This window comes from Suillus clintonianus, assembly GCF_016758775.1.
Source record: "Suillus clintonianus strain FC179 chromosome Unknown DEU56scaffold_18, whole genome shotgun sequence".
Lineage (NCBI taxonomy): Eukaryota > Fungi > Basidiomycota > Agaricomycetes > Boletales > Suillaceae > Suillus > Suillus clintonianus.
The window spans coordinates 425,674-444,389 of record NW_024539242.1 but is presented as its reverse complement, the minus strand read 5'-3'; the positions used below and the strand labels follow the sequence as shown (position 1 = coordinate 444,389).

Genomic DNA, 18,716 nt, shown 5'->3' with positions numbered 1-18,716 from the left:
ACATTCAAGATCATAACCCCTAGGCCCGGATCCACTCAACCCTTCATCTCCATTCCATTCCTTGATCGTTCCTGTAGTATTTTCCTTATGCCTGTCAGTTTAGCCTTTCCATATGTTCCTCCCTTTGACCCGGATCTCCGCTGTCTCCGTCCCTGTCGCAGATGTCCATAATATATAATACCTTGTACATCCGTAGTAGTTCCCCCAGTTCAAATATCATCTTAGACTCTGCCCATTCTATCCTCCGTCCCTCTCCGTGTCTAAGGGATTGATTCCCCGTACAACTATACATCCGGCTCTACCCTTGGGTAGTCTACCTCCGTTAGTTTCTACTGTAGATCCGTCTACGGTAGTCCACCTCTATTCCTCCGACACCCGGACTAAGCTAAACCCGCCGGTCCGGACCCATAAACCTATGTCCAAAGTTAAGGGCAAATACTTGGGTAAGGGGCGCAGCGCACGAGCTGAAGCCAAGCCCTCCAGATCCACCTCTCAAGCACGGTCTTAACAGTATATTCGAACTCAAACCTTACCGAGTATACTAATCATCTGCAATGGCTCCTACTACTCGCCTTGCCGCAGCAGGCTTAGTTGGTAGTCGACGTGATCCCACACCTGTAGTCAATACTTTTGTAAGCTTCTCTCAGTGTCGTACCAGCACACACAGTGCTACCAGTAGTATCTCCGACATCCTCAATCACCCTCATCCGGAAACTCCTACACGCACACCTGCTGCCAATCCACCTTTTGACGTGGACCCGGACAATGGTGACGACACCCCAGGTGGGGGTCCACCGGATGACGGAGGAGGAGACCCATGGGGTAACCCTCCTAACGAGCCTGAGGATGAAGATGATGATGACCTCAATCCACAAGGACGAGTTTTTCTCCGCCTCTCACAGGCAATCAACTTCCTCACCCAAACCGCTCGTAGACCCCTTGTGGAAGAATCCAAGATCAAGGTCTGGGAGCCAGACACATTCGACGGCACCGAACCCCGCAAGCTCCGCGCATTCTTCATGCAGTGTGAGCTCAATTTCCAGAACAAGGTCCGTGCATTCAGCGCGGGTCGGGCCAAAGTCAACTTTGCCCAATCTTACTTAAAGGGAATGGCCCTCAAGTATTTTGAGCCGGACCTTCTATCCGACGATGTCAATGACCGTCCGGATTGGATGGACAATTATTCCGAGTTCATGCTCGAGCTCCAAACCAACTTCAGCCCCCACGACCCCATTGGAGATGCAGAAATGCAGCTCGAACAACTCTGCTTGCGCGACGGACAGCGCATCAATAAGTATGTTGTTGAATTCCAATGACTCGCTTCACAAGTCCGTGGCTGGGGCAACGGAGCACTCCGCCGCCAGTTCTACAATGGGCTTCCAGCTCGCATCAAGGATGAAATCAGCCGCCAGGGGAAACCTACTATGCTCGCAGAATACAGAACCCTTGCCCAGACTATCGACACCCGATACTGGGAACGTAAGGGAGAAGTTTCCCGAGAAAAACCATCCGCATCCACATCCACCCCCAACCCTCCTGCAAGGCAAACTGCCTTTTCCTCCGACCAGACAAGTACGTCCAGCGGTAAGTTTGTAAAACCACCCGCCCCATCTACTTCCTCCGCCGCAAAAACCCCCGACCTGACCTCCAAGTTGGGAAAAGACGGAAAGTTAACCACGGAGGAAAGACAACGGCGCATGGACAACAGGCTCTGCCTGTTCTGTGGACCCGGCCATACAGCCAGGGACTGCTCCAAATTGACCTCGCGCACTGCCAAAGGCCGTGCAACTACAGTGGCCCTGGAAGGACTTCCCGAGGCTGCTGTTAAGGCAAAAAACTAGTCCGTGACCCTCCTGACTCCGCACGGGATGAGGGTCGTGTTGACTCAACCCGTGCATTGGAGTTACGCCTCAACGCTGTCGCTCTTTCTAGTCCGTCCTCATTAAAACCCCATGTCACTATTCAGACATTTTCCGCTATACCTGCCTTTCCGGCTCTGGTAGATTGTGGCTCTTCACACTGCTTTATAGAAACGGGCCTTGTCCGTAAGCACAACCTACCTACCTATGCAATCCCTCCGCTTCCGCTCCAGTTATTTGATGGTACTTCTAATGCTACTATTACTGAAGCAATAGATCTACCCATCCACTTCGGCTCCAGTGTAGTTACCTCTGAAATGTTTTACGTTACTCCATTGGATTCATCATGTTTGATCGTTCTTGGATATAGCTGGCTCTCCCAACACAATCCGTTGATTGACTGGGTTAAGGGCAGCATCGAATTCCGTACCATCCCGCAAAGAATGCCAATACCCCCTCCGACTCCTATTCCCGGAATTAGGACTCGACCCGCCAAAGGCGGAGTTTGAAATGCGAGATGCGCTGGTGGCAGAGAATGGAACACGTTGTCATCCATCTGTATACCCTCACGGCTCTATATATTGTAATAATGACTACTTTAAATCAATTCACGGTATTCTGGGAGGCTGCCAGGAGTCGTGGCATTGTCACCTCGGGCCCTGATATTCCCCCTCTTCGGCTTTCAGATCAAACGAAGCACGTCAGGTAATGATACGAGTCAATTGAGGCTCACGTAGTTAACACATCAATATATGCAGACAGTTCTCTGGCCATCATCGAAGAGGTCTCGGGCATCTTTGATCACTCCTCGGCATGCGAAGCCGAGCTCGAGATGGACCACGACCCTCGTATTCCACTCCATCCAGACCTCCGAGAGTTTGCACTAGCTCTACTTTGCCTGAATACTCCTTTGACGCAGCTGCAGGAACATTGTCGTGGCTTTGCAAAACAGAAATGGGGTGATTTGGCTGGTGACACCCATGCACGTTATATGCTTACGAGTCATGATTCGACATCTCTTTACCGAACAATTGCGAGAGAGATTGGAATACCCCAACGATCAGCTGCAGAAGCAAATTTAGATTCATGGTTTCGTACGAATGACCCACACCCACCCGACCCTGCACTCTCCCACGCACTCATGTTTTATCAGGCCCACGTCGACGGAGTCACTGATCGATGCATCCTCATCTTTTCTACACCCGAACAACGAGCATTGGCATGGAAGTACGGCCACAATAATCAGGTCCTAATGGATGGCACTTTTGGTGTGTGCACTGCATGAGTGCTCATTTTCATCCTTCTCGTAATTGACGATAATCATATCGGCATTCCTGTTGTCTTCTTAATCTTCACTGTGCGAAAAGAAGCAAAAGCTGTCCATGCTGACTACGATCAGAAAATTCTCGAGGATGTACTTGACAAGTGGAAAGCAGCCATGGGCCTCAACGATGCTGGCGAACCGTTCAACATTGCTGTTGGAAACACGGACAACGATATACGAGAACGATATGCTCTCACGAAGCACTGGCCATCAATTCACCTTATTCTATGTCTTTTTCACATGTGGCAATCTTGGCGAAATGGTCTCAACAGGTACCTAAAGCCTGCACCGAAAGGACCTGCACGCCAAGAGATTCGAGCTCGTCTTGGTCAACTTCTCATGTGACTGCTCAAGGAGATCACTGAATATGAAGAGGCTGTGCACGCATATAATGAGGAGTTGGCTTTTTTCAGGGACTCAGCAGGCAGAATGATGACGTATCGAGAAAAAAATCCAAAGCTGGCCTATCTCTTCGATTACCTCAAGCTTCGTTCCTTTTGGCTGTCCTGGTCTCCGGGTGGTGTTCTCGTTGCTGCTGAACGTCTCGGAGTTCCCATGCAAGAAGTCATCCGCACTAATAACCACCTCGAGTCCTTTAACTGCCGCCTGAAGAAGAAATTTTTCGCTCACTATATGCACTCTGGACGACTCCCACATGTTGACTACTGGGTCCTCCTCATGATAACTCGTGTTATACCTGATTTTCTGACAGCGCGGGAAGACCGACAAAAACTCGCAGATTACTACCGAAATATGCGTCGATTGTCAGACGAAAAGCCTGATATGGTACCTACAGAACCAGCAGACGAGATTCCCCCGCTCTTTGATGCCAAAAAGATGCTCAATGACTTGGATAATGATGACGAGCTTGACGACGATGAGTCAGCACACGACAGCGATGAACCTGATGCTCAACCAGGACTTGAAGCTCTCTACACTGGTGGTTTGCACATTTCCGATGACGGAAACAGCCTAACTACATGCAAATTTCCCTGTACTACTTGCAACCACATCCCACGCACTCATTTCCATGCTGAGACTCCACCAGAAACTGAATTTCACGACTCGAACTCTTTCCTCGATGACGGTTTTGCACTCGACTCAGATGCTATCATGTGTGATCTTTCAGATGACATTGGTATCCCCCCTCCATCCTTCGACTCAGGCTCTAGTGACGGACTATCACTTCTACTTGACCCCGTCATTCTCACACCATGCATAGATCATGTTGACATTCCCGCCATTCAAATATTTTCTCCTGGTCCACTGGCAGCACAAATTCCTAGTACAACTCTCTCAAATGAGCAGGCTATCATCTACCAGGAATGCCTCGCACTCGAGGATGCAATGCTTGACTGTTTTCGCCGGCTGCTCACAATCTCGTTTCACTCGGCACCCTTCGAACCACACATGAGTCCTGCAGTCCGTGGTAGGCTCACCAATACCCCACTATTACTACCAATTTCATTACCACCCTCGCCATCAGCACTTGCTTCCACTTCACGACTCGGAGATGTTGTTATTGGCTCGGCGGACAACCATACACCACACCGCCTACAACCTTTCGCGCTGCAAAAAAAGGAACTGCGAAAAGAATCCCACGGTGTTCGTTAGCTATCACTCACTCGCTCATTAGCATTAGAATTCATTTAACTTTTTGACTGTAATATTGCACACCTGGACTCGTGGACTCTGGAGGACTCAACCCGCCATAATATTGTGTACTACTAGTAGTATGTACATCCACGCTCATTGTTCAAATCATACTCTTGCCTCACCGCTCTTTTTTCAAACTCCACTCTCAGTGGGGCGGGTTGATTGTCCCCTATTCCCCTGCCTCCGGCGGACAAACCTTTCCCGACTACACCAAGCACCTCCACTGATAAAACCGAACCTAATATCTCCCTAGTCAATGCAGTAGCCTTTTGTAGGGCCTGTAAGCTAGTGGACTCGGTTCAGTTCAGTATCTTCCTCCGACCCACTGGTGCCATTTTCCGCTCTGCCACACTTTCCTCGGATCAACCTGATTTGTCGGGGATCCCGGTGGAATACCATGAATTTGCGGATGTCTTTGACAAAGGCAAAGCTAGTCAACTTCCCCCTCACAGACCATACGATCTTAAGACCAAATTGGAGGAAGGTTCCGCCCCGCCTATTGGTACCATATATTCCCTTTCCCCGGTTGAGCTTGCAGCTCTACACAAGTTTCTTGACGAAAACATTGCGACTGGTCTCCTCCGCTCCTCTTCCTCCCCGCATGGAGCCCCAGTCCTTTTCGTCAAAAAGAAGGATGGGTCCCTTAGGCTCTGTGTGGATTTCCGAGGCCTCAACAAAATCACGAAAAAAGACCGCTACCCACTCCCCCTCATCGCTGACCTTCTGGACTCTCCGAGCCATGCAAAGGTTTACATCAAAATAGACCTCCGCTCCGCCTATCACCTCATCCGCATGGCGGAAGGTGGCAAATGGAAGACAGCCTTCAGGACCCACTACAGGTCCTATGAGTGGTTGGTTATGCCCGAGGGACTCACTAATGCCCCAGTGGCTTTCCAGCGGTTTGTCAATAGCATCTTTGCAGATATGTTAGACATCTGTGTCATTGTGTACCTTGATGACATCCTCATCTACTCCCTCAACCTCGCATCCCATACACAACATGTCCTCGAAGTTTTGTGCCGGCTCTGAAAGCATCGCCTATATGCCAAACTGGAAAAGTGTGAATTCCACTTCAACTCGGTAGAATACCTCGGCTACTTACTTTCCCCCACTGGCCTGACCATGTCATCTGAAAAAATCCAATCCATCATTGACTGGCCGGAGCCCCGGAAGGTAAAGGATATTCAATCCTTCCTCAGGTTTGCCAACTTCTACCGGAGGTTTATCTTTAACTACTCTGACATTGTTGTACCCCTCACCCGCCTCACTCGCAAGGATGCCCCTTGGGATTTCACTGACAAATGTCACCTTGCTTTTGAGTCTCTAAAAACTGCCTTCACTTCGGCTCCGGTCCTTACCCACTGGATGCCCGATGTTCCTATTGTGGTGGAAACAGATGCCTCTGATTACGCCGTTGCCGGTATACTCTCAACCATCTGCCCGGACAGTGAACTCCGTCCGGTAGCATTTTACTCCAGGACCCTCACGGCCCCGGAGCTTAATTATGACACCCATGATAAAGAGCTCCTCGCTATCTACGAAGCTTTTCGCTCTTGGTGGCATTACCTCGAAGGGTCTGCCGACCCGGTAGACGTTGTCACAGACCACAAAAATCTCGAATACTTCGCCACTACAAAACTCCTTTCCCGCCGCCAAGCCCGCTGGTCGGAATTCCTCCACCAATTCAACCTCATCATCCGCTTCCGTCCTGGAAAACTTGGTGCAAAACCTGATTCCCTTACTCGTCATTGGGACGTCCACCCCAAAGAGGGGGATAAGGACTACGCGCAAGTTAATCCACATAATTTCCGCCCTGTGTTTGCCACAGAACAGCTCGCTTCATCCCTACGAGCCACCACATTAGCCACTCCGGTTCTTGGTGTGACCATTCTAATGGACCTTGAGCTACTGTCCAATGATATACTATCCGCCCTCCCAAATGACCCTATCGCCTGTACCCATCTCCTTGTATCCTTGGACCCAAGATGGACCGTAGATAACAGTGGATACCTCCGCTGCGATAACCGCATCTATGTTCCGGAGTCCAATGACCTCCGTTTACATGTCCTACAGAACACCCATGGTCACCCCCTATTAGGTCATTTCAGTCAGAACCGGACCCTAATCCGCCGGGAATACACTTGGCCGGGAATACGAACTTATGTCAAAGACTATGTTAAGTCCTGCACTACGTGTTCTCGAGCTAAAGTCCCGAGACACAAACCCGACGGCCTACTCAAACAACTCCCCATCCCTGAGAAGCCGTGGAATTCCATATCCATGGATTTTACCGAACAACTTCCATCTTCCTCTGGCTTCACCGCTATCCTAGTAGTTATAGATCGCTTATCCAAGCAAAGCATATTCATCCCTACCTACAACACCATAACTTCCCCGTACCTCGCTCAACTATTTCTCCTCCATGTGTTTTCTAAGCACGGAGTTCCATCCCATGTCACGTCCGATCAAGGTACGGAGTTCATATCCCATTTCTTCCGCTCCCTTGGCAAAGCCCTCGACATGACCCTTCACTTTACCTCCCGATACCACCCGGAAGGTGATGGACAGACCGAGCGTGCCAATCAGACTCTAGAACAGTACCTACGCATCTACTGCAATTATCAGCAGGATAACTGGTCTGAACTCTTACCCTTGGCGGAGTTTGCATACAACAACGCTCCTAGTGCTACTACCAGAGTATCACTGTTCTTCGCCAACAAGTGTTATCATCCAAACATCTCAATACACCCGGAATGAGACCTCTCCTCCGCCCGGGCCTGGGAGTATGCAATAGACCTCGACGAGCTTCACCAATTCCTCCGTGACGAGATGTCGCATGCACAAGACAGATATCAGGGACCAGCCAATGCAAGACGAAAACCCGCACCAGATTTCAAGGTTGGTGAACAAGTCTTTGTTAAAGCAAAATATTTCAGGTCCACCCATCCATCAAAGAAACTATCAGAAAAGCATTTGGGACCATTCAACATCATTGCCTGCCCCGGATCCCATTCGTTCACCATCTGACTCCCCGATGCTATGTGATCTGTACACCCAGTTTTCCACGTCTCCCAGTTAGAGCCTGCTACACCAAACACCATTCCCAACCATATCCAACCTCCCCCTCCGCCTGTGACAGTCGATGGAGAACCTGAGTATGAAATTGTGGAAATCCTAGACACTAAAATCGACTGCCAAAGACGACACTGTCAACTACTTTACCTCGTCCGGTGGGCGGGCTATCAAGGGACAGATGAAGAAACCTCGTGGCTCCTTGCTACTGAGCTTGGGAATGCACCCGAGCTCATAGCCGACTTCCATTCAGCATATCTGGACAAGCCGGGCCCCTTTGCAGCATTGTAGGTACATTACATTTGTATTTACAGAGGATTGGAAAATTTCGCCCGGCTCCGGACCCGCCGGGTCTGCTTCCTTTCGAGCCTTCTCTGCTGCTAGCAATCTCTTGCGCACCTCCACCAGCTCCCTCTGTTTCTCCACCTCCATTCTCAATGCCTCCTCCACCTTTTTCTCCACTGCCTCTAAACGGATCCTCTCCGCCTCCTGTTGATGTTTGCATTCTTCTTGTTCTTCCTCCCTCCGGACGAGTTCCTCAAGTGCGGCCATCTGGGCCACCATTTCAGCAAGTGCATCTTTGGCAGACGGCTTACCAGGGGGTTTGCTGCCAGACATAGTAGAATTTGAGAGGTTGGTAACAGGGTGAAAAGAATGATCGACCTGGCCGGAAAATTCTGGCCTCTATAACATTTTCCCTGGGCTCCACCCATCATCTCGCGTTCATATCATCGGATCGGATACCCGGACCCGGCCTCGTGGGCTCGCCCCTAATGGGGGGATACTGTCATATCCCGCGTTCCTGAACCCCATCTCCGATTTAATCTAACGGCCGGTTCTTCGGGCCCGTCCCTTATCTCGATTGTGCTTCTTACCCCATTAGTATTTTCCCTTTGTCTAAACCCCTATATGCCGGATCCGCTTGACAGTAAATGTTCGGTTACATTCTAGATCATAACCCCTAGGCCCGGATCCACTCAACCCTTCATCTCCATTCCATTCCTCGATCGTTCCCGTAGTATTTTCCTTATGCCTGTCAGTTTAGCCTTTCCATATGTTCCTCCCTTTGACCCGGATCTCCGCTGTCTCCGTCCCCGTCGCAGATGTCCATAATATATAATACCTTGTACATCCATAGTAGTTCCCCCAGTTCGAATATCATCTTAGACTCTGCCCATTCTATCCTCTGTCCCTCTTCGTGTCTAAGGGATTGATTCCCCGTACGACTATATATCTGGCTCTACCCTTGGGTAGTCTACCTCCGTTAGTTTCTACTGTAGATCCGTCTACGGTAGTCCACCTCTATTCCTCCGACACCTGGACTAAGCTAAACCCGCCGGTCCGGACCCATAAACCTATGTCCGAAGTTAAGGGCAAATACTCGGGTAAGGGGCACAGCGCACGAGCTGAAGCCAAGCCCTCCAGATCCGCCTCTCAAGCACGGTCTTAACAGTGTTGACAAACCCTCAAAGCCTCACACGCCGGCGGCAACTCAGACCTCCAACTCAGTTCCCCCTTCCACTGTCTTCACACACCTCACAGAGACTTCCCAAGTCACTATCGAGAGCGCTACCTCGGCCGGGACTGGTGGGAAATCTAGCGGTGTCCTTGTTGGAGGCTTTGATGATGAAGAGCCAGAGGATGGTTCTTTGGAATGCCAGGTTGCTCAGTCAATGGACAAGAAAGGCAGGGAGGCCATGGTGATTTTTTATTTATTTTTTATTTCACACTACTGATTTATTGTTACAGACTACCATCGCACTCACGCTCAATGACTCAGACGATAGTCTATATGATGATGGGCCTACTAGGGCTCCATTCACTCAGAGTAGTGAGGCACGGCCAGTGCCTCACCCTGAGCCTGTCCCCAAAAGGAAGGCAGATGAAATCCTGGAGGTTTTATCTGCTAGCAAATTCAAAGATGTCAGCGCTGCTGGAAGTGATTACGACCTCCTATCGGATATTGATGGTGACAACTTTTTGATGGATGTTGATCCACACCAATCAGACCTCAAGCTGACGACATCCCAACCTGTGGTCAAGCAAGGTCCTGCCAGTGCTGACACAGGAGTCCTCATGAGAATGCTGTCAAAGCCAGATAATGCTTGCCGCACTACAAATTTGGTGAGAACTTGACCCCCAGTATGAATCCCCACTGACTCATGTATTTGTAGACATCCGTAAAACTGTAGACACGAACACTCCAGCAGCCAAGAGGGTGAAGACAGAACCGATCACAGCGCCAATCAGTGCTACTCCTGCACAGGCCCAGCCTGGAGTCCAATTTGACACACCTGCAAAATCAGTAAAGCCCCGAGCGTATTACCGGACCACCGACCTACCTGCGCCAGTCCAGGCAGACCAGTGCTGGGCCAAGAAATTCTGCCTGACTGTGATCTTGTGGATGGGGAGTCTCGAAGACGACCTTGTTTGGACCATCACAAATGTGAAGTTACTCGAGCACATTCAAATTATATTTGATGCAGTGTACCCAGAGCTCAGCCTTAAAGTGGCTCAGAATGGTGTCATATTCTCGCTTGCAAGTTTTTTTACTTCTTTCACACCTTACTTGTATTTTGACCGCACATTAACTAGACCATTCAATGCCTCTCTGAATGGTGTAGCACCTTCGGCTCAACAGCCATTGCACTCGTCATCTATTTCTTGCTAACCAACCAAGACTGTGACCCACAGGTTCTCTCACGCCCCCTCTTGAAGGAATACGCCTTCCTCTTCGCAGACATGGACCTATGTGATCCCCTTGGAGTGTACCATTCCACCTTCATGCTTCAACTCTTCAGAAAGGGGCACATTGCCTCCATCAGTGGCCATGCCAACATCCCTGCACTAAAGACTCACACCTTAGCAACAAGTAGAATGGTAGGTGCCTTCTCACTTTGTGCCACAGCTGTAAGACTTCAGTTTTTCTGCTGTGAATGACTGTTGACTTCGGCCTCTGCAGCTTGAGCGCGCTGTTGAAATGATCGCTGTGGGTGATATCAAGGCTGAGGATATTTTAGCTGCAACATTATCCACCAAGATCAGTGTTAAGCTGCCAAAAGTCCTCAACAAGGTCACTGGAAAGGAGACCAACATCCCTTTTCTGTTCTCACGCGATAGGTGTGCAAAGAAGACAAAGAATTATGCCAGGTCCATCAAGAAGATGGGAGCGGCCTTGGTAATGTCTTTGACAGAGATCGCACGTTCAGCATGGAAGGAAAATGTCTGGCCCGTGGACTCAACTGTCACAGATGACAAGTCCGAAGATGAACACGCCTTGCTGTGTATCTATGTGCTAACTATTTTCCTTTGCATTTTTACTGAATTGTACGTGCTTTTTGCAGAATTTGATGGCACCACGTCCACACGCTGCTACTCCTGCTGGTAACCACTTCATTATACTCCTTTTCTCTGCTCTGAACCCCGTCCAGATTTCGCCTGAAGTGTCTTCGAGGCTGTCTTCGTCACTCTCGTGCACTGCTTCAAGTTTGCTCTTTGCTGTCGACATTTGTGTCTTGCCACTTGTTTTTTAGCCTCATCGTTTTGCATTATTTCAGGTGTATAGTACCTCCGCCCGCTCTCTAACTGCTTTTACTACACTATATTTCTGCATGTTGACCCCTTAATTTTCGTCAGGGCAAGCATCCATTATAATTAGAGGGAGCGCAGTCCATGTATGTGTCACAATTGTAACGCTAGATTTACATTAGCAATCTATGTTCCTTTGATGACGCCTTAACAAGTGAATTCTCCTTGTATATTTGGCAAGTTCTGCCATGCCTATCCTACAATGTAAGACTAAATAATTTGACATATCAAATATTGTTGCACTTGTTGCATGGATTTTACTCAATATAATTCTTTATATACCAATACCATTTCATCAGTGAATGTCTGATGGCAAGACCAAGAGGCGTGATAATCCCACCAGGGGGGAATGTGTACCTTTGCCAAAAGCGTAGTGGGTGTGGGAGAGCGATTTCAGGTGGGATAGAGTGCCGAACAGTTAAAGGCATTTTTCACCCAAATGGTCCACTTTCTTGTGCTTTTCCGCTACTTTCAGTGTGCTTGTCATTAAATGAAAATTTGCTTTGCATACCGAAAAGGAAGACAAGTGAAAAGAAAGTAGAATTCCAGACAATGAGTGGCCTTTTTCAAAATGGCTATCTACTTATTTTCACTCTTGCTTTTTTGTGCTTTTTGGACAAGAAAAGTTGAATATAAGGAAGGTAAGGAACCAGGTGTTTTACTGATGAAAGCTTAGTATTACTCACCTCATGTTGGTCTTTCTTTCCAAACAACACCTTGTAATTCGCTTTTTGACTGAGTTCCACAATGAGTTTCCACACTCGTGAATGGTCATCCTCGCTCCATGGAATTTCTGGTAGTGAGATCTTGGGGTTCTTGGATTTACCAGCCATATACAAGCTTGGACGATGAACTACTGATGGGTGTGATAAACGATGAGCTCAATTTGGTATATGCAGTTTAATTTGAATTATTTTGCACCTGCTGGAAAATAATTCGTTTCGGACCAGTGTGTGGCAGATTGTCATGCCGGATAACATATTCCTCACTTGTGCCATCAGTAGTCTGACAAATCAACCTCAGATGTTGTCATTTTAGCTAGTTATCTGTCAGAACTAATGTTCCAAGCACTTCCGAGGTCAAAATTTGTGCAAGTTTGCCTTCCTGCCAGTGACGCTGATCAGTGTGCCAAATAGTGATGTGCATGGCCCGGCTTGGCCTGAAAGCCGCGGCTTCGGCCTGGCTTCAGACGGCTTTGGCTTTGAAGAACTGTGGGCCAGGCCAAAGCCGTCAATGACGGCTTGGCTTTGGCCTGGCTCGGCCTGAGCCACGGCCCAAGCACTGAAAACAGAAAAATGGTTCAGACAAGGATGACATACTATTTACACGAAGTCGCTGTCTGATTCTATGAGATCCTCATCTCCCTCCAGAAGAGTGTCCCAACCTTCATCCTCAGCATCACTCAGCTTCTCGGAGTCATTAGTGTCTGACTCAATATCCAAGTCCTCGAGAGCTTCCTCAGTTGATGATGACGGTCCAGGCTCACGGAAGAGTATATCGTGGCGGAGGGCACATTTGACACACTGAAGTGCCTCAACGATGTCACCCTTGAGACAGTTTCGGCGCTTGCTGATAGTGATACCGCCCTGTGAGAACGCGCGCTCACTTGAAACTGACGATGCCATAATTGACAGGTAGTCACAAGCAATTGAGGTCCATACTGCCCCATATCTGTGTCTGTTAATCTACAACAAAGAACCAGTCAGTAGCGAGAAGAGATGGACTCAGTTGTGTACTTACTCCCCACCATTGGATTGCACTCATTCCCGGTGGAGGTTTTGTCTCTACAGCATCAATATAGTTTTTGAAACTCGCATACCATGGTCTAGATGGATCTGTATAAGTGACAACAGTCTCGTCGTCGTCGTCGTCTTCTTCGGAGCTTTGTGTCTCGTGAATAAACTTCTTAAGCCCACTAGCCTTCCCTTTCTTGGCCAGTGATGGTTGCGACGTGGATGCTGCTTGGCCCAATTCACGATAGCGAGCCTCAAACTATATGGTTTGTAAGTGAATGTGAGCTGGTGAATATTTCGGTCAGACATACCACTCGTTCGGCACAATTAAGAACATCATCTTGCAAATTTTTCAGCCAATTCTTCTTGAAATACAACATTTTACCTATCGGATCAAGCACTGCATGCAACATTAACATTGGAGACATATGGAACATGAAACAGTCAGCACGTACACATGGTCATGACATAGGCCAGTGAGCCAGTGGTCTTCTCATAATATTCGTCGAGCTTTTGTGCAGCAGAGAGCAATGCAGGTGCAAAACGTGCATATTTTGACCGTCCTGCACATGAAGACCAAGCTCTATGGAGAGTCTCCAGTGCAGGGATTGCAAGATGTAATGTAGTACTCGATTCGGACGAGAACGCCTGCTGAGCCACATCCACATACTGAAATATCAAATCAACAACAGCATTACAGTGGCTCAAAAAAGTGTCCGGATGTTTGTGCAATTCTGAGTAATTGGATCATAGCAAGCCAGCACTCAAATATAACATATTAGTATAGGGACATGTCTGAAAGCCCTACATCATGGCTCGAATCTGAGCTATGTATCGTGGGAACAAACCCTTATATGGGCAAGATATAATAATTTTATTCTTATGACTCATTCAGACACTTATTTGACTTTGTGTTAAACCAATCTTATTGTATAATTCTAGTACTTTGTGTTACCCCCCTTGGCTTTAATAACTGCTGCAACCCTTCTAGGCATACTTTCTATCAATTTCTGACACTCCTCCTTGGCAATTTTTGCCCATTCTACTGCAACTCTCTCCCATAGTTCAAATAGCCCCTTTGGAGGATCTTGATAGGCAGCAAGTAGTCTCTTGAGTAATTCCCAGAGATGTTCAATGGGATTGAGGTCTGGGGACTGTGCTGGCCATATTAAAACATTGATGTCATGGTCTTCAAACCATTTTGTGGCCAGCTTTGAGGTATGCTTGGGGTCATTATCTTGTTGAAAGATAATGTCTTCTTCATCAATTCCTGACTCCTGCATGCTTTTGAGTAGACACTCTTCTAGGATGGAGATGTACTGCTCTGCATTCATCCTTCCCTCCACCTCACAGAGAATCCCAACACCATTCCACCTTATGCAGCCCCATACCATCATACTACCTCCTCCAAACTTCAGTGTACCCTTAACTTCTCTGTCTCCTAGGGGTTCTCCTGCCTTTTTCCACACATATTCCTGACCATCTGACCCCATTCTATTGATTTTTGTTTCATCTGAACAAATAACCTTCTTCCAGTCTTCCACAGTCCAATGTTGGTGCTTTAAAACAAAGGCCAATCTTCTCTTCCTATGAGCTGCTGAGAGAAGAGGTTTTTTCTGTCCTGGTTACAGCCTTGAGATTGGCTGCCTTAAGGGTGTTTCTGACTGTTTGGGTGGAGACAGGAGTAGAGATAATGGAATTGATGAACTTGGTGGCTTGTACAGCATTTGAAGCCTTGCCAGACAGAATTTGATGAAAAACAGCTCTTTTGTTCTGTGGGGTAAGCTTAGGAGGACATTCCATTTTGACATTTTCTTTATCTGGTATGTTCTGCTTTATAACTGTAGCAATAGTAGACTTGCCAAGACCAGTTTTGGAAGCAATGTTCCTGATGGATAAACCAGAGGTAGAGAGAACAAGGATATTACCCTTTTGAGCAGAGGAGATGGGCTTCATGATGGGTATGTAAAATTTCATGATCTTATGTGGGTTTATATATTCAAATAATATTAAAATAAGACCATATTATGATTATGGTACCACTTTCATTAAGATTATTATGTATGAATGGTCTCATTTTGTGATTTTAATATAAAGTCAAAAAAGTGTCTGAATGAGTCATAAGAATAGAATTACCATATGTTGCCCATATAAGGGTTTGTTCCCACGATACATGGCTCAGATTTGAGCCATGATGTAGGGCTTTCAGACATGTCCCTATACCAATATGTTCTATTTAGGTGCTGGCTTGCTATGATCCAATTACTCAAAATCACACAAACATCCGGACACTTTTTTGAGCCACTGTATATCAAATGACGAAGGTAACTTACAGACAATAAATCAGCGAATTTTCCAACACAGGTCCATTCAGCTGGCGCCAACCTAAGGAAGTCAATCTTCGCCCGCTTCGTCAAGTCTCGCTCTTGTAGCCCCATCTCGTACACGAAGACATCAATGTGCTGTTGGGCAACGGGAAATCAGTCAAAACAGAACATCGCGTGAACAGCGAAGGTAACAGATGAGTGCAACTTCGTGCAGCACTTGAGAGTTAGAAGACGATGGGGGATATTCGGGACAAGCAAACAGATGGCATACGCAATGAAATGTGGGTGCTTCACTTGAGAGTTAGAAGACGATGGGGGATATTCGGGACAAGCAAACAGATGGCATACGCAATGAAATGCGGGTGCTTCACTTGAGAGTTAGAAGACGATGGGGGATATTCGGGACAAGCAAACAGATGGGTGATGAACCTGGCATGACTCACCTCTTTATTGGTTTCCGCACAATTAATCATCACATAGGTCGACGACCAACGAACCTTCATGTCCAGAAGGAGTTGTGTAGGGCGGGAGATGCCAGCCTTGACTTGGACCATTTTGTATAGTTCCTTGCGCTTCGCGGAAGATCGCTCCTTTGAAAAAATCAGTAAATCATTGTGCGCAAAGAGAAATCAATCACCTTTACACATATTGAACGTATGAGGCCAATCTCATCACGCTCACGATGCATGGTGGTATCTGGCTCGTGAGCATGGGGGTTGTGAGGTTCGTAATGTGGTGCTTTGCTGTATGTACTGATCAGTACTTGGGTACCGAGATTAATTACATGAGCGAGACAGCTGTGAACACAATTGTGAGTCATGTTAGCTGCAAGACAACGAGCAACGTACTTGATCCTTCATTCACACCAAGGGAACTTCTTCTTGAATCATTTTTCATAGAGTCGAGCGAACTCCTCGAGCATCGTGCCATTGTTGGCAGCATTATCACAAGTAACATGGCCCAACTATATATCATGATTAGACAAAGCCAAGCTGAATGCGAAGATGACATGCCTTATGCGCGATACCAACACGATCTAGAACTTTGAACAGCACACCTCCAAGACACTTCCCGTTGTGTGCATTGTTTGAGCTGGGTAAAGCCGAGAAGTGCTGTTTCACTCTCCCATTGCATTGTTGACTTCTCTTCGATCCAGTGTCCAGTGACGGAGAAATATCCATCAATATTGGTAGCTTGCCACGCATCGCAAGTTATATTTATTGCGCCACTAACAGCAGTGCTCTGTGTTGGAAAATGAGATGTAATGAAGCAGCACGCAGCACTAGATTGTGACTCACATTTAACGTCGTCCGGAGTCTCATCAGGTGACCCCTGAATATTCACATGATTTCAGCGCGGGTGGCTCTACGATTGGGGATTTTGACTCTGTTCATTGCCCGTGAAGTGACATTGATCATGTCTTGGAACTTTGGGTGGTCGAGGGCTTGGATAGGCTAGGTTAAAGTGTGTCAATGGTCAAACTATTATATCAAGGGAATCATACATACTTGGTCTGTTGCAACTAACCATTTGATCGCTGCTCGTTTGAATAACTTATCGGAGTATGGTATAACTCACTCAGTGAGTTTGCGTTCAGTCAGGTGCGAATTGATGGTCTGCTGCGCCTGCTCGGCTTTCTCCTTCTGAGCTTTGATATCGCCCGGTAGCATAGACTCAAAAGAGTGCTTCTTTGCCCACTGTCAATACTTTCCCTACAGTGTAATCCGAGTCGTATATATAAGCACAATGAAACAAACATATGCACAAAAATACGCACCACAAAATTAGCCTTGGCGTGACGACAAAGTGTTGTAGATTCATTGACAAGAATACATTGCTTCCTGTTGATTTGGTGTGAGTGAGTGAGCACAATTATGACCTTGTAGACTTACAAACATATCTTGCACTTTCGATGCTTTTTAACCTTGCCATTAGTTCCTGCATGATCGAACATCGTGCCAAAAAATGCATCGAGATCGGCAGTTTTGCCTTCGCGTGTTGGAGCCGTGTCTGCAATGGGTTGGATGTCGACATTGATCGGAATACCATCATTGTCGACTAAATCATCAACCGGCGCAGCTAATTTGCGCAACCTTTTTGCTGCCAAAAGTTTGGTATCAGTTTTATGATTCACAATGGCAAATACACTTACGTCGTGGATTGGTGCGCACATCTTCACGTTCCTCGCCACCAGATTTGTCGTCAAGAACTTCTTCAACGCGTGTCCTTTTACCCTTTTCGAGTGCAGCCGAGCTTGAACCTGATGGTGCAGTGTCACCCGGAGGTGAATTCAGGGATGTGTAAGGCTGGATACTGCTGTGTTCGAAGGGGAATTTAGTAGATACGACAATATAATGATGCGTTGATTTGAATAGACTTTCGGACCGGCTGAGTGACTTGCTTTCGATAACGGGAGTGAATTGACTGGTGTTCGATATGATACATGCGGGTATTTATACGATGGGAAACAAGAGAGTACGTGAAGGTGCTATCAAAGCACGAGTGGCTCGAAGGGAAGGATAAAACGAAGGGTAAAAGGGAAAAACGTAGTGTGGAACCAGTCGATAAAGGGATGGTTGTGGTAGGTACGAAAACGGGAACAAAGGGATTGTCGTAAATGTCAAAGTCCGGGTTTTAGCGAGCGTCCAGCGTCAGCGCCGCAGTATTCCTTACACCTCCCCCCAACTTAAAAGATATCAACTGTCCCAGTTGATCCTCTAACGACAGACTATTCTCCTTCAGGTGCGAGTCCGGCTAGGTCTGTGGCATTGATGAATTGTGTGACTTCGAGGGTGGAGAGTGAACGGGCGTGGTAAGGAATGAGTCGAAAGGCCGCAAATTTCAGTCCAGACAGGGCCCCGTCCACTTCTGCGAGTCGATACGATCCGTTAATAGTGCGAGACACCACGAGCATGGGTCCGAAATATCTAGGTTTGCACTTGGCATTCGACGAGGGCTCGATCTTCTTATTAAGGACCAAAACCAGTGCACCCGGTTCAAAGTTGTAGTTTCGGATAGTGTTGGTGAATCGTCGTTCGAAGTCAGCTATGGACACATATCGAGCCTTGAGCACATGGTCCTGTATTTCCGCGAGATCATCCTCTCGTTTCATAAGCTGCCGTGCATGAGCTGCAATCAATTCTGCGGTGGACTGAGG

The 18,716-nt window shown here is 47.5% G+C and overlaps 2 protein-coding genes across 2 annotated transcripts; both read left to right on the top strand.

The window, feature by feature from the left end:
- Positions 1–2,448: 2,448 nt before the first annotated feature.
- DEU56DRAFT_934815 (uncharacterized protein) lies at positions 2,449–4,797 on the top strand (the record flags this gene model as incomplete). The annotated part of the gene is made up of 4 exons (XM_041358776.1): positions 2,449–2,564; positions 2,622–3,127; positions 3,230–3,511; positions 3,557–4,797. 4 exons carry the CDS (start codon positions 2,449–2,451, stop codon positions 4,795–4,797), a joined length of 2,145 nt encoding a protein of 714 aa, XP_041211075.1.
- Positions 4,798–10,873: 6,076 nt separating this feature from the next.
- Positions 10,874–11,299, top strand: DEU56DRAFT_732233 (uncharacterized protein; the record flags this gene model as incomplete). The annotated part of the gene is made up of 1 exon (XM_041348259.1): positions 10,874–11,299. A coding segment is annotated over one exon (426 nt), but the record flags the coding sequence as incomplete, so codon positions are not given.
- Positions 11,300–18,716: the final 7,417 nt, after the last annotated feature.